General features: G+C 47.2%; 1 protein-coding gene across 1 annotated transcript in view; it reads left to right on the forward strand.

The window, feature by feature from the left end:
• The window catches only part of GLT8D1 (glycosyltransferase 8 domain containing 1), a 59,226-nt gene extending 50,896 nt beyond the window's left edge, over positions 1-8,330 (forward strand). The window contains exon 10 of the mRNA XM_075321735.1: positions 5,682-8,330. Coding sequence (XP_075177850.1) covers positions 5,682-5,872 — 191 coding nt within the window. The 3' untranslated portion in view covers positions 5,873-8,330. The remainder of the gene's footprint in view (positions 1-5,681) is intronic.
• The last annotated feature ends 6,904 nt before the right edge of the window (positions 8,331-15,234 follow it).

Raw genomic sequence — 15,234 nt, forward strand, 5'->3', positions numbered from 1 at the left:
CGCGCAAGCTCTACGCCTGCTGCCGACGCTCGCCCAGATTCCCGCAGACCCGGCGCAATTGCCCCCGGAGCAGGTGAGCCCCGTTGCAGGGTCCTCCTCTGCTGCTCAGAAACGGACCCGCCAGGTCTCGTCCTCAGACTCTTCCCAGGTTTCACCTTCATCCCCAGGTCCAGACCGTCAGTCCTCCAGGGAGGCTTCTGACTGCTCCGAGGATGATTCCGATGCGGTACCCCTGCAGGACTCAGAGCAGGCGGCCGATATTCAGCACATGGTAAATAGCCTGATAGAAGCAGTAAACCAGACCTTGAAGGTACAGGTGGACCCAGTCTCCTCCCAGAGCACCCAGGTCTCCTTTAAGCGGGTGAAGCGGGCCCAGAACACATTCAGCGGACATCCAGAATTCGCTGAGTTACTGCGCAGCCACAGGCAACAGCCGGACAGGGTATTTACCAGCGGTAAGTCCATCGATTTGCATTATCCCTTTCCTGAGGGTCTTCGAAAGGATTGGGCAGGTTCCCCTGTGGTTGACCCCCCAGTCTCCCGCCTGTCTTCTCACACAGTCCTTCCACTCACTAACGGTACGTCTCTCAAAGATCCTACGGACCGTACTATTGACAGGTTGGCCCGTTCCGCCTTCGAGGCAGCGGGCTCATCCCTCTCTCCGGCCTTCGCCTCGGTTTGGGTGGCGAAGGCCCTGATGTCCTGGGCGGACACGCTACGCGGCGGTCTCCACGCCATTCCTGCCAATCCGGACCTGGTTCCCATCGCCTCGCAGATTTCCCTCGCGGGTGAGTACTTGCTCAATGCAGCCCTGGCGTCTGCAAGTTGCGCGACCCAGGCCGCCAGCAACAATGTGGCCATCCGTCGATCCCTTTGGCTCCGCTCCTGGAACGCGGATGCGGCCTCTAAGAGGTCACTAACTTCCCTGCCCTTCCTAGGGGAGCGTCTCTTCGGAGATAGGCTGGACCAGCTGATCTCCGATGCAACGGGAGGAAAGAGTACATCTCTCCCCCAATTGCACCCCAAGCGCTTCCAGAATCGGCGCTCCACCGCTCGTTTCCGGTCCTTTCGCAGCTTCAGCTCCAATCCCCAGCCGCGGAAAAGCCGCTCTCCTCCGAGAGACAGGAAGACCCCGTCATTCAAGACCAATCCCGCCTGGCGTTCACGCCCCCGCCAGTCCACGAGATCCTCTTCTGGTTACCGCCGTCGTTCCTCCAAGTGACTGGCGGTCGGCGCGCAACAGCGCCAGACTTGTGGGAGGGCGTCTGTCTCGTTTTCAGCATGTGTGGATCCCCCTGACCGCCGATGCCTGGGTCAGAGAGATCATCACATCAGGCTACAAAATAGAATTCGAGGCAAAGCCACCGAGACGTTTTTTCCTATCTCGCCCTCCCGAGTCTACCGCGCGGGCTCGCGCGTTCTTTCACTCCATAGACTCCCTCCTCCGAACGGGAGTCGTGGTACCAGTCCCTCCCGCAGAGCGTTTCAAGGGGTTCTATTCCAACCTTTTCGTGGTCCCCAAAAAGGACGGCTCTGTCCGTCCCGTCCTCGACCTAAAGCTTCTGAACAGGTCGGTGAGACCTCGGCCGTTTCGAATGGAGTCACTCCGGTCCGTCATCGCGTCCATGGAGGTAGGCGAATTTCTGGCATCGCTGGATATTCAAGACGCCTATCTTCACGTCCCGATAGCCACCTCTCACCAACAGTTCCTCCGTTTTGCGATAGCGGAAGATCACTTCCAGTTCACAGCTCTTCCCTTCGGCCTCGCATCCGCACCCAGGGTCTTTACGAAGATCATGGCTGCTGCCATGTCCGTCCTGCATGCCAGGGGTGTCATGGTCATCCCGTACTTGGACGATATGTTGATAAAGGGCTCTTCTTTCGAGGACTGTCGTCTCGGGGTTCAGGTCACGATCGACACCCTTTCACGGTTAGGGTGGCTGATAAATCGGAAGAAGTCCTCTCTGATCCCGGCCCGTCGGATCACCTTTTTAGGCATGGTATTCGATACCATCCAAGGGCGAGTTTTCCTCACACAGGAGAAGATCTCCTCCCTACAACGAGGACTCCGCGCTCTTCGGCGTCAGCGCCAAGTGTCCATCAGGTTCGGCATGCGAGTCCTCGGTCGTATGGTGGCGGCGATGGAAGCGGTACCCTTTGCACAGTTCCATCTCCGGCCACTCCAGCTGGCCTTGCTGAAGAAGTGGGACAGATCTCCCTTTTCTCTGGACCGCAGGTTTCATCTTTCGCCGGAGACCCGCAACTCCCTCCGTTGGTGGCTCAATCAGCGCAACCTCGCATCAGGGAGGTCTTTCCTCCCGCTCCACTGGAAGATAGTGACCACCGACGCCAGTCTCCAGGGCTGGGGAGCAGTGTTTCGACATCACACAGCGCAGGGCCGATGGTCACCGAGAGAGAGTTGTCTCCAGATCAACATTTTGGAGATAAGAGCCATCCGGCTAGCCTTGCAGCAGTTTCGGCACCTAGTACAGGGTTGCCCGGTCAGGATCCAGTCGGACAATGCGACGGCGGTGGCGTACATCAACCACCAAGGCGGCACAAGAAGTGTCGGGGCGATGCGAGAATTCAAGAAGATATTGCACTGGGCCGAGTGTCATCACTCCCTGATCTCAGCGGTACACATCCCAGGCGTGGACAATTGGGCGTCGGACTTCCTCAGCAGGGAAGGCCTCGCCTCCGGAGAATGGTCCCTCAACCGGGAAGTCTTCAACCAGATCTGCGACAGATGGGGAGTTCCGGACGTGGACCTAATGGCCTCCCGGTTCAACCGTCAAGTTCCGCACTTTGTAGCGCGGTGCCGCGACCGCTTGGCTTTAGGAGTCGACGCCCTCATCCTGTCATGGAGCCAGTTCAGTCTCCCGTACATCTTCCCTCCGCTCCCTCTAATTCCGAGGGTCCTCAAGAAGATCAAGGCGGAAGGGATACCGGTCATCCTAGTGGCTCCGGACTGGCCCAGGAGAGCATGGTTCGCGGAACTAACTCAGCTCCTCGCAGACGCTCCGTGGCGCCTTCCAGACCGTCCAGATCTCCTGCAGCAGGGGCCTCTCTTCCATCAGAACTCACAGGTCCTAAATTTGACGGCCTGGCCATTGAATCCTGGGTTCTAGCTAAGGCTGGTTTTTCCTCAAGAGTGATTCAGACAATGATCAGGGCCAGGAAGCCATCTTCATCAAAGATTTACCACCGCACGTGGAAGGTTTTCTTCAGGTGGTGTGAAGAGCAGAATATTTCTTCTCCTCTCGCCTTCTCCCTTCCTTCCCTGTTGGCATTCTTGCAGTCAGGCCTAGATGCGGGTCTCTCGCTCGCAACACTAAAAGGCCAGATATCGGCGTTATCAATCCTGTTTCAGAAGCCACTGGCCGCTCGTTCACAGGTTAAGACCTTCATCCAGGGAGTGGCCCACCTGGCACCGCCGTACCGTCGGCCTCTAGAACCGTGGGACCTTAATCTAGTCCTAGGGTCACTTCAGGGCTCCCCATTCGAGCCCTTGCGAGAATCTTCCCTTTCTCACCTGTCTTGGAAGGTGGTGTTTCTTGTTGCCATCACTTCTATTCGCAGGACGTCAGAGCTGGCAGCTCTCTCTTGTCGTTCCCCCTTTTTGATTTTTCACCAGGACAAAGCAGTTCTCCGGCCAGATCCCGCTTTTCTCCCAAAGGTGGTCTCCCCGTTCCATCTTAACGAGGAAATCGTCCTTCCGTCCTTCTGTCCTGGCCCCTCTCACAGCTTGGAGAGGTCCTTGCACACCCTGGACCTAGTGCGTGCACTTAGAATTTATGTCTCCAGGACCGCGCCGTTCCATAAGTCGGATGGTCTGTTTGTTCTCCCTTCTGGTCCCAAGAAGGGTGAATCTGCATCCAAGGCCACAATTGCCAGATGGATCCGTTCCGCCATATCAGAGGCCTACCGGATTCGGGACAAGTCTCCGCCGCGGGGGGTAAAGGCGCACTCTACCCGCGCAGTGGGCGCCTCTTGGGCGATTAGGCATCAGGCGTCGGCCGACCAGGTCTGCAAGGCCGCCACCTGGTCTAGCCTGCACACCTTTACTAGGTTCTACCAGGTTCACACCCAAGCATCGGCAGATGCTATTTTTGGGAGAAAGGTCTTGCAGGCAGCAGTTGCGCACCTGTAATAGGGTGGCAGCATTCAATTATAGTGCAAGCCCGCCGAGGGAGGTTGTTGTTTGTCTGCCTCTGCGGGTTTTTCGGTATTCCCACCCAGGGACTGCTTTTGGACGTCCCATGGTCCTGTGTCCCCCAATGAAACGATAGAGAAAGTAGGATTTTTGTGTACTCACCGTAAAATCTCTTTCTCTGAGTCTTCATTGGGGGACACAGCACCCACCCTGCTTGTTTTTTTGGTTGATTCAATTGCATTTGCCTGCTATTTTTTCAGTGGTCTTATGTTCATAGACCTCTTGTTTGCACGGCTGCATTGTTTTAGTTACAACTTGTGTTTATGTATGGTGATTCTGGTACTCCTCCTACTGCTTGTGCACCAACTGATCTGAGCCCGCCTCCGGCTCGGGGTGTATGCTGCTAGGGAGGAGCTAACTTTTTTATGTTTACTTAGTGTCAGCCTCCTAGTGACAGCAGCATAACCCATGGTCCTGTGTCCCCCAATGAAGACTCAGAGAAAGAGATTTTACGGTGAGTACACAAAAATCCTACTTTTCAGACACATGTTTCGGTGTGTTGCCCCTCCTCAGTGCTAAGAAAGTAAAAAGCAAGAGATCTGATTTGGTTGTGTGCAGAGGAGCGAGCATTTCATGGCTTATAAATTCCTTACACTAGCATATCAAGCATGTCACTCTCCACAAGGAAAAACAATACCCCTTAGAACCTAGCAAGAGGCATCTCATACATCCAAATCAGATGCCTCTTGCTAGGTTCTAAGGGGTATCTCCTTGTGGAGAGTGACATGCTTATATGCTAGTGTAAGGAGACTATAAGCAATGCAATGCTCTTCTGCAGACAGACAAATCAGATCTATTGCTTTGCACTGAGAAGGAGCAACACCTCCGAAACACGTTTCTGCAAATCTTATTATTCTTTATTATAACGCCATTTATTTTCATGGCACTTTACATGTGAAAAGGGTTATACATTTTAAAAAACAGGTACAATTATCATGAGCAATACAAGAAACAGACAGGTATAGGAGGAGAGAGGACAAATAGATTTTTATCCTAAGTCATATAGCAAGGCTCGTTAAGGGGTCGATATTGACTTTTAAAATTGTTACTTCGAGTAGGTGGCACTAGAGTTCAAGTCCTCTACCTCTTTCAAGAGGCAATTGGCATATTTAATTGCACACAGGAGCATTGCATGGCCTTAAAGTCTCCTTACACTGGTGTATTGATTTCCCAACAAATCTTATTCTTTTGGAGTTCAAGAGGCATAGAAGGAGTGTATTTTTTCTTTTATTGATCTTTTTTCTTTTTTTTTTTTATTACTTTTGTGTATGTGTGTGTGTGTATATATGTATATGTGTGTGTGTGTATGTATATGTATATGTATGTATATATATATATATATATATATATATATATATATATATATATATATATATATATATATATATATATATATATATATAATTAAATTTAGTATATGTTGTATTATATATAATAGAATTTTATTTATTTTTTTTATTCTTTTCAGGTTCAAGTACTGGGAAGCGTTATTCCTTCCACTTTGTGAACGCTGCCAGGCTTCTTCACTGGAATGGACATTTTAAACCATGGGGTCGGGCAGCCTCATACTCTGAAGTTTGGGAAAGGTGGTATGTGCCCGACCCCACTGGTAAATTCTCCATCATTAGACGGCACACAGAAGCTGATGGAGCCGAGTGAAGGAATAGGATTGATCAGGGAATATCCGGGACTGTGTGACGGGGCATGGACGCGCAGTATTTTCTCAGGAATATGGACCAGAAAGCTATATATAATGTTTTTGTTTTGTTTTTTTGAATTGCTGTTACAAGAAAGACACTACAATGGGCCTGGGTCCTTCTCAGTTTATTAGGTTTGTTTTCTCGGATTCATTATGTATTATCCTATAGTATTTCAGTTGCCAGTCAGTGGAGTTCCCAAACTTAAAGGGTTAATCCCATTTCCAAGATCCTATCCCAATATGTAGTGGGTGTAATAATAATAATATTAGCAAATACCTCGAATTAGAAATGTAGTAGATTTCTTCTGATTAGCTATATCGCCTACCTTATGTGCAGGGCATTGCAGCTTAAGTATCCATGGTTACGACCACAAGTAACTACTATATTTTTCGGTTTATAAGACGCACCGGATTATAAGATGTACCCCAAATTTAGAGGGGAAAAAAAGGTTAAAAAAATGGGGTCCGTCTTAAACAGTGGTGTCTTACTTGGGGTGGGGGGCGGCAGTGGTGGCGGAGCAAGGTCCATAGGGCTATGCTGCGGAGGGTGTCCCAGATCCTCGCTGCGGGCACTGTGAGGCAGACAACATCCAGAAACTGTGAGCAGTGCGGGCTTCAAAGAAATGGTGCCCGGAGTTGGCGCATGCGCAGACGAGCCAAGATCTTATTTGTGCACGCGCCACCTCCGGGCACCATTTTACTTAAGTCCGCTGCTGGGAGATCAATGGGCTGGAGGCAGCAGATGAGATCTTGAGCCAAGAGCTCAATGTGCACACGCGCCAACTTCGGGCGCCATTATTTGAAGCCTTCACCACTGACATTTTCAAGATGGCCCCTGCCTCACAACCCGCAGTGAGCTCCAGCACAGCTGCCCTCGGCCAGCAGCATCACCCCTGCCTCCTGCGCCCCCTCTCTACCACCTCCCAGTAAGCTACATTCGGATTATAAGACGTACCCCTCATTTTCCTTCCAAATTTCTGGGAACAAAAGTGCGTCTTATAATTCAAAAACTACGGTAATTCACTATTTAAGTGGTCGTAACCATGGATACCTATGCTACAATGCCCTGCACATGAGGTATATCAGGAGAACTATACTACATTTCTAATTGAAGGTATTTTCTAATATTATTATACCTACTTCATATTAGGATTTTGGAGATGGGAATAGACTTAAAGGGGGTATAATTTGGTTTAGTGCCGTACTTACGGGAATTTTCTTCTGAAATGTGAGGCCATTGTTATCCCGTCCTATTTTGTTGTTTGGTTGTAAACACCCTGAAATTATCTAATTTGTATTGAATTAAAGGGGTCCTCCGGCTCTGGTCACTTCCGCTTCGGGAGGTGAGTGATGACATCACATATACTGGTTTCAGGCAGGTATCGTACACCAGTTGTAGTCATTATGAACAGTGTGGCTGTTGATTGGCTGCAGCGGTGACCTGAAATCCTTGCTGGATGTTGATCCCTGCAGGGGACGCAGCAATTTCTGCATAGGAGCGATGGCCACTGGTCTACTAGGATCCCACTGAGGGTGAAGGTGACAATTTGAGAGGTATCACAGTGGACAGCACCTTATGTAATTTAGTTGGCTTACTATATGCAACTCCTTGTAATATCACAGGATTACCTGTAGTCCTATGTAAAATTGTCTAATGAAGTTTGATACACCTCCTGCAGCCATGTTTTGTATCATTGAGGACGGCCATGACCAATCCAAATTCTCCAAACCATATAGATAGATCTATGCCAGCAGAAGGGGTTGCGTAAATTTGGCATGGATCCTCTTGGATGGTGACCGTTTAGTTTTTATATAAGGTTTTTACGCTATTTCTGTATATTTGAGCATAAGGAATATTCTATATCCTTCACTTCATAAGTGTCATGACCAGTAAAAACATTAATTTATTGGTCCAGTGATCAATTTATGGATCAGAAACCTAATATTTGTTATATTTAGACCTATTTGCATGTAGGATGTATAGGAATGTGTAAGATATAGGAGGTAGATGAATACGGTGACCACATCCGGTGTCCCTGTATGACGACCTTCTCTACAGCACGTGTGATCCGGTAGATTGGCGATCAATGCGGCCAACCTGCGTCTCATCCCATCCGAAATCCACTAATGGACAATGACCACTGCCGCGAGGTCGTAGTAAGAATAGGATTAAAATGTCAGGTTTGTAAAAACGACTCCGCGTCTTATGGAATTTTTGCATTAACTCCAGAAGTGAAAACTGATTAGTAAACCAAAAAGCTGCACCTAAACGATAGTCATGCAGAAAATGTCAGGCGCTGTGCATTCTTTTGCAGATGTTTCTGCCAACAGCAGAGAATCTAAAATAAATGAATAAACAGCACAAGATTAATCTTTCTCTTGCGCTTCCATGTCAATGGTTCCGTGGCCCGTGTGTTCCCGACCTCCAAAAATTACGGAGAGGGTCTTCTAAAATCTCAGGTTCGCTGTCGGCTCCCAATGAAGATGAGGTGTCACGTGACGACTCTTCATGAGTGAGCACTGCCATGCTCGGGTCTTGGACGGTCGCAACTCGAGTCCCTAAGTATAATAGAAGTCAACGGGGAACTCAAGCATTCTTCCACAATTCCGGAAAAATGCTCAAGTTCCATTATACTTGGCACTCGAGTCAAGCCTATCGGAGCTTCCAATTGCTTGTTACGTGTACAAAGCATGGTAGTGCCCGCTCATCACTAGGTATGAGTACTGAGCACCCGAGCATGGTAGTGCTCGCTCATCACTAGTTACGAGTACTGAGCACCCGAGCATGGTAGTGCTCGCTCATCACTAGTTACGAGTACTGAGCCCCCGAGCATGGTAGTGCCCCCTCATCACTAGTTACGAGTACTGAGCCCCCGAGCATGGTAGTGCCCACTCATCACTAGTTACAAGTATTGAGCACCCAAGCATGGTAGTGCTCACTGATCACTAGTTCCGAGTACCGAGCTCCTGAGCATGGCAGTGCTCGCTCATCAATAGTTACGAGCACCAGAGCAAGGTAGTGCTCACTTATCACTAGTTACGAGCACCCGAGCATGGTAGTGCTCACTCATCACTAGTTATGAGCACCCGAGCAAGGTACTGCTCACTCATCACTAGTTACGAGCACCCGAGCATGGTAGTGCTCGTTCATCACTAGTTACGAGTACTGAGCACCCGAGCATGGTAGTGCTCGCTCATCACTAGTTACGAGCACCCGAGCATGGTAGTGCTCCTCATCACTAGTCGTCACATTTGTAAGTGCATCTTCAGTAGGGGCTGACAGCGAGCCTGAGAAGCTTTGCTCCACTATTACACTCATTCTGGAAAATCCACAAAGAAAATTTTACATGAGGTGGACATAAAAAAAAACCTGCACTGTAGGTCAATTTCTTTTTGGACAATGTTAGAAGCTTGTGGATGAGATTTGTTCATATATTATTCACTTTGCTATTTCTGTAAACCTGATAATCTGAAATGCAGTGGTGCCCAGCACTTTTGAAGAACTTGTAAGGATTAAAGTGAATCTGTCATCAGATTTTTGCTATGTAATCTGACAGCAGCATAATGTAGACCCCGATTCCAAAGATGTCAGTTAGTTTACTGGGTGCAGCAGTTAGTTTTCTCTGCTGCAAATCTAGCAGAGCTCTGACTGCTGATCCCTGTATAAACTCGACAACACCATTTGGCAGCTTTGTTACCGACATAGGAAGAATTCTGCCAATCAGTGGTGTTGGTTGAAGTTACACAGAGCAGCAGGACTATGAAGCGTGAGACACCTAGTGATAATCTCCTGCTGATAAAACACAATTTTATTGAAACGGCACAAAGCCCAGCATGTAATGCATATCTGGAATCAGGGTATCCGCCCCTAAATTATGGTGCTGTTTAGATTACATAGCAAAACCTGCTGCCATTCATATGAATGTATTGGACTTAAAGTGGTCAAACATAGTACAGTACCCATGATGTTTAGAAGGCCCTCTCCTCCTGCACCTGTCTATGCACCAGCAGGGTGCAGACATCTTTAAATTAGGCCACAGATTAAAAAAAAATGCATTTTTTCTGCAAAGTGCTGTGCAATGCTGCCTTCTTTACTACTACTGCTGTGTAACATACTGCACTCAGTGCTTGATTAGTTGGAGACCTTTTGGCTTGGAGAAAGATTGGTCCATTAGAATGGTCTCTTCAGGATCTACCCAAGTCAACAATAGTCAATAAGTGATGAGCATGAATTGGACAGAAGCTACATCACATCATAGTCCAAATGAATGAGTTGGTGTTGTACTGCGACAAGCAACTTGCAAAAAAAAAAACCGCAACCAGTCCTGACTTTTGGGGTGGAATTGCGCCCATCGCGGTACCATGTCAAGCAAGATGTAAAAAGTTGGAACTAGTTTGATTTCTGTGCTAATAACAATACAGCCGTGATCAGATGAGTTGTCAGATGTTATTTTCCTTTACACTTGTATTATTATCACTGGATTGTACTTTGAACCACTTTATATTTCTGCCTGCAACAAAAGATTTATTGCACAGAATTTTATGTGAAATAAAATCTACATTTGCTCCTGTGTACATTGTTATAATGATTGAAACAGATGCCACGGGGTCAAACAAATCAAACAATTTTAAAGCAAACTCTGTAATAAAGGAACTTCTAATAAGACAGAGATGAGTGAGTAGCTAACAATTGGTACTCGCTATACTCCTAACGAGTACTGTCTAATACTCGTGTATTCTTTTGGATCAGATGTTCTTGGGTTCCGTGGCTAGCGTTAAGAAGGACCTGATGCCGTTCTTTCTGATTGCGATGCGACAACTTATCCCTAGATTCTGGAAAACCACTTACGTTTTGAAAAGGATAGATTGGGTAAAAACTGTTAACACTCCAACGCTTAAAAGAAATCAGGGCATTCGATGGGAAATGTGATTTTAAATGGTTTGCAATCTGGCACCCATGGATATTTTTTAAAGAGACAGCTGAATTTCAAAAGTGGTTGACACAGGGGATTCTGGGGACCTGATACACTTTCCCATCCACCCCCCTTTCTTTTCTTTTCCCCTAGTCTATACCCCTTCTTTCATTTTCATCTCGTCTCTTAGAGTACTGTCACACTATAGCGACGCTCCAGCGATCCCACCAGTGATCTGACCTGGTCAGGATCGCTGGTGCGTCGCTACATGGTCACTGGTGAGCTGTCAATCAGGCAGATCTCACCAGTGACCAGCCCCCAGCCAGCAGCGACGCGTGGAAGCGATGCTGCACTTGGTAACTAAAGTAAATATCGGGTAACCAAGCGCTTGGTTACCCGATATTTACCTTGGTTACCAGCGCACACCGCTTAGCGCTGGCTCCCTGCACTCCTAGCCAGAGTACACATCGGGTTAATAAGCAAACCGCTTTGATTATTTACCCGATGTGTACTCCAGCTACTTGTGCAGGGAGCAGGGAGCCGACACTGGCAGCGTGAGAGCGGCGGACGCTAGTAACCAAGGTAAATATCGGGTAACGAAGCAAAGGGCTTCGCTTGGTTACCCGATATTTACCTTGGTTACAGCTTACCGCAGACTGCCAGAAGCCGGCTCCCTGCACATTCAGATTGTTACTCTCTCGCTGTCACACACAGCGATGTGTGCTTCACAGCGGGAGAGCAACGTCCAAAAAATGAACCAGCACTGTGTGTAACAAGCAGCGATTTCACAGCAGGGGCCAGATCGCTGCTCAGTGTCACACACAGCGAGATCGCTAATGAGGTCACTACTGCGTCACAAAAACCGTGACTCAGGAGCGATCTCACTATGCGAGAAGTACCCCTTACTTTCTTCCTCTTGTTTATTTGTTACTTTAATTTAAAATGGATAAAAACTTTTTATGGCATTATATCAATTATTATTCAATGTTTTCTAGGCACATATCTAATCAAGAGAGCGGGACGACTCCTGCTCGGACCAAACTTTACTTGTTCCATTATTTTTGCCTAATTGAATGCCTGGAATTGTTTAGTACTTTTTGCTTACCTGTTTAATAGCAATATATTGAACCTTACTACACCGGTTTTCAATCCAAATGTCACATGCAATGCATGTCAAAGGGAAAAACTCACAAGGTGATGAGTACCCTGAATGGCGTACTATTCGAGCGAGTAGTGCGGAATTCGGGTTACTCGTCACATTGTGAATATTCCCCATTGACTTGCATTGCACACACTATTCGGAATGAATACACGAGTATTGGACAGTAGTCGGTAAGAGTATGAATAGTTAGGTATTCGCTTAACTCAAAAAAGTCATTTTGTCCCAAATGCACCCAGGCTTCCACTGGAGAGACGTAATGCACTTCAGACATTTTGGAGCAAATTTTCAAAAACAAACGTTTTGTGCCGAACAGTCGTAAAACAGGACAAATCTAAAAAAATTAAGACCATCTTTAACGCTACATTTCTGAACCATGCGTGTCATTTTTGAAGAATGTGGAAGAAAAAAAAAATAGATAAAACCAGAAGACAAAAAAGAAAAGTAACTTAAAAGGAATCTGGCAGAAGGTTTTTGCTGCCTCATCTGAGAGCAGCATAATGTAGGAGAGAGACTCTGAATCCAACTATGCTTCACTTAGATTACTGGCTGCAGCCGTTCTGACAGTCAGAATGTTTTTAGGTTTAGGCCTAAGCCACACGGCATGAAAATTGGAGCGAGTGGAATGCGATAAAACATCGCATTGTACTCGGACCAATATTAGCCTATGTGTCAGCACCCATGAGCGATTATTTTCTCAGCCCTAATCAGACCGAGAAAACAGTCGCAGCATGCTGCGGGTGCAATGCAATCCTCTCTCTCGCACCCATTCAAGTGTTTGGGGCGAGAGAAAAATCGCACTGCACTCGCAGTACACCAATGTACTGCGAGTGCAGAGCAAGAATAGCAATAGCCGTCTACGGAGGAGAGAGGGAGATAAATCCCACCCTCCCCTCAGCGCTGGCCCTCCCCTCTTCAGTTGTGGTCCGATCACATGATCAGACCACAGTGGCAATGACACTCGGCTCCTGCTGTGCTGCCAGTGTGAGCCGAGTGTCATGCGAGGATCGTAGTAGTAGTCCCCGTGTGGCCCTGTCATTAGTCACGTAGCAGAGCTGAGAAATCTGCCTCTACCCACACCAGGCTCCCTATAGAGATTGTACACTATTAAGCTGGGTTCACACATAGCGACAGCAACAACGACGTCGCTGTTATGTCACCATTTTCTGCACACTGCTTAGCGCTGGCTCCCTGCACTCCTAGCTACAGTACACATGGGGTTAATTACCTGATGTGTACTCTGCTACATGTGCACAGAGCAGGAGCCGGCACTGGCAGCGAGGGCGGACGCTGGTACTGAAGGTAAATATCGGGTAACCAGGGAAAGGTCTTCCCTTGGTTACCCAATGTTTACCGTGGTTACAGCTTACCGCAGCTGCCAGACACCGGCTCCTGCTCGCTTCATTTCGTCACTCTCTCGCTGTCATACACAGCGATGTGTGCGTCACAGCGGGAGAGTGACGACCAAAAAATGAAGCAGGACATTCAGCAACGACCGGCGACCTCACAGCAGGGGCCAGGTCGTTGCTGGATGTCACACACCGCGACAGCGACAGGACGTCGCTGCAATGTCACAGAAAATGGTGACGTAGCAGTGACGTTGTTGTCGTCGTCGCTGTGTGTGACACCACCCTTAGTGAGGTGTTAATCAGATGAGGGGGCGTGCTGGACTGCTGTGCATGTGACATTGTAGTCCAGCAATATCAACAGGTGAGAAACTAAAGGCTTTAAGTAAATAAAAGCACACAGCCTGATAAAAGGCATAGTCTATTTATTATTTTGTAACCCCTAGAATATGCTGTCGTCAGATTACATAAAAACCTGCTGCCAGTTTTTGATGAATTGACACCGAAAAGAAATCCATGGACAAAAGTATTGGGACATTGCCACAGGTATAAAATATTTGGAATCTGAGGTTACGTCGTCTGCCTTTACTGGCCTTCAACAGACTGGTTTGTTCTAAAGAGTGGTATTGAAAAGTGGAAGGAAAAGCTACAACTCAAACTTTACATGGTGGCTAACTGTGGTCACTGAGTGCTGAGGAGCAGAGGGTTAAAAAAGTCACCAAAGAGCTGCTGACTCCATAACTGCAAAGTACAAACATCCTCTGCTATTAACCCCTTCAGCCCCCGGGCGGTTTCCGTTTTTTTTTTTTTTGCTCCTCTTCTTCAGAGAGCCATAACCTTTTTATTTTTCTGTCAATCTTGCCATATGAGAGCTTGTTTTTTGCGGGACGAGTTGTACTTTTAAATGAAACCATAAGTGTTACCATATAGTTTTTGGGATGTTTTATTCACTATGTTCACTATATGGTAAAACTGATGTGTGGGTGTTATGCCTGAGGTCGGTGCGAGTTTGTAGACACCAAACATATATAGGTTTACTTGTATCTAAGGGGTTAAAAAAACTTCACAAGTTTGTCCAATAAGTGGCGCACGTTTTGTGCCATTTTTCCAAATCCATAACGTTCTCGTTTTTTGGAATCTATGGCTCAGTGACGGCTTATTTTTTGCGTCTCTAGCTGACGTTTCTAACGGTACCATTTTTGCGCAGATGCCATGTTTTGATCGCCTGTTATTGCATTTTGCTCAAAACTTGCGGTGACCAAAAAAACGTAATTTTGGCGTTTGAAATTTTTTTGCTGCTACGCCATTTATCGATCTGATTAATTGATTTTATATTTTGATAGATCGGGCATTTCTGAACGCGGCGATACGAAATGTGTATATTTTTTATTTTTTTAACCCTTTAATTTTCAATGGGACAAAAGGGGGGTGATTTGAACTTTTAGTTTTTTTTATTTTTTAAAATTTTCACTTTTTTATTTTACTAGCGCTATAGCAATCAGCAATCGGATCGCTCTGCCCTATCTGTAGATTTCAGCTACAGAACTGAGAACTAAACACCAAAAATCAGCCTTGGAAAGATCATGAATATTGTGGGAATAATATCATACAGTGGACTCTTATCCTAAGAGAAAGTCCCATCACCCACTATTCATAGAAATTAAATGGATAAACTGATCCATAGAAGCATGAAAACCAAATCACAAAAAGGATCAGGAGACAAAAAGTATATATATAATCAGGGGCGGAGTGGCCCGCCAGGAGGTCGGGAGAACCCCCGGTGGGCCCCTGCTATTGATGGCCACGCCCCCTAGGCCCCGCCCCCCCTACCCCCCTTGGGCCCCTATGGATAATATAATAAATCTTTATTGAGAAAAATACAAATTAAAAAGGAGATGGAGATC

Source organism: Anomaloglossus baeobatrachus, chromosome 8 (genome assembly GCF_048569485.1).
Source record: "Anomaloglossus baeobatrachus isolate aAnoBae1 chromosome 8, aAnoBae1.hap1, whole genome shotgun sequence".
In the NCBI taxonomy this organism is placed as follows: Eukaryota; Metazoa; Chordata; class Amphibia; order Anura; family Aromobatidae; genus Anomaloglossus; species Anomaloglossus baeobatrachus.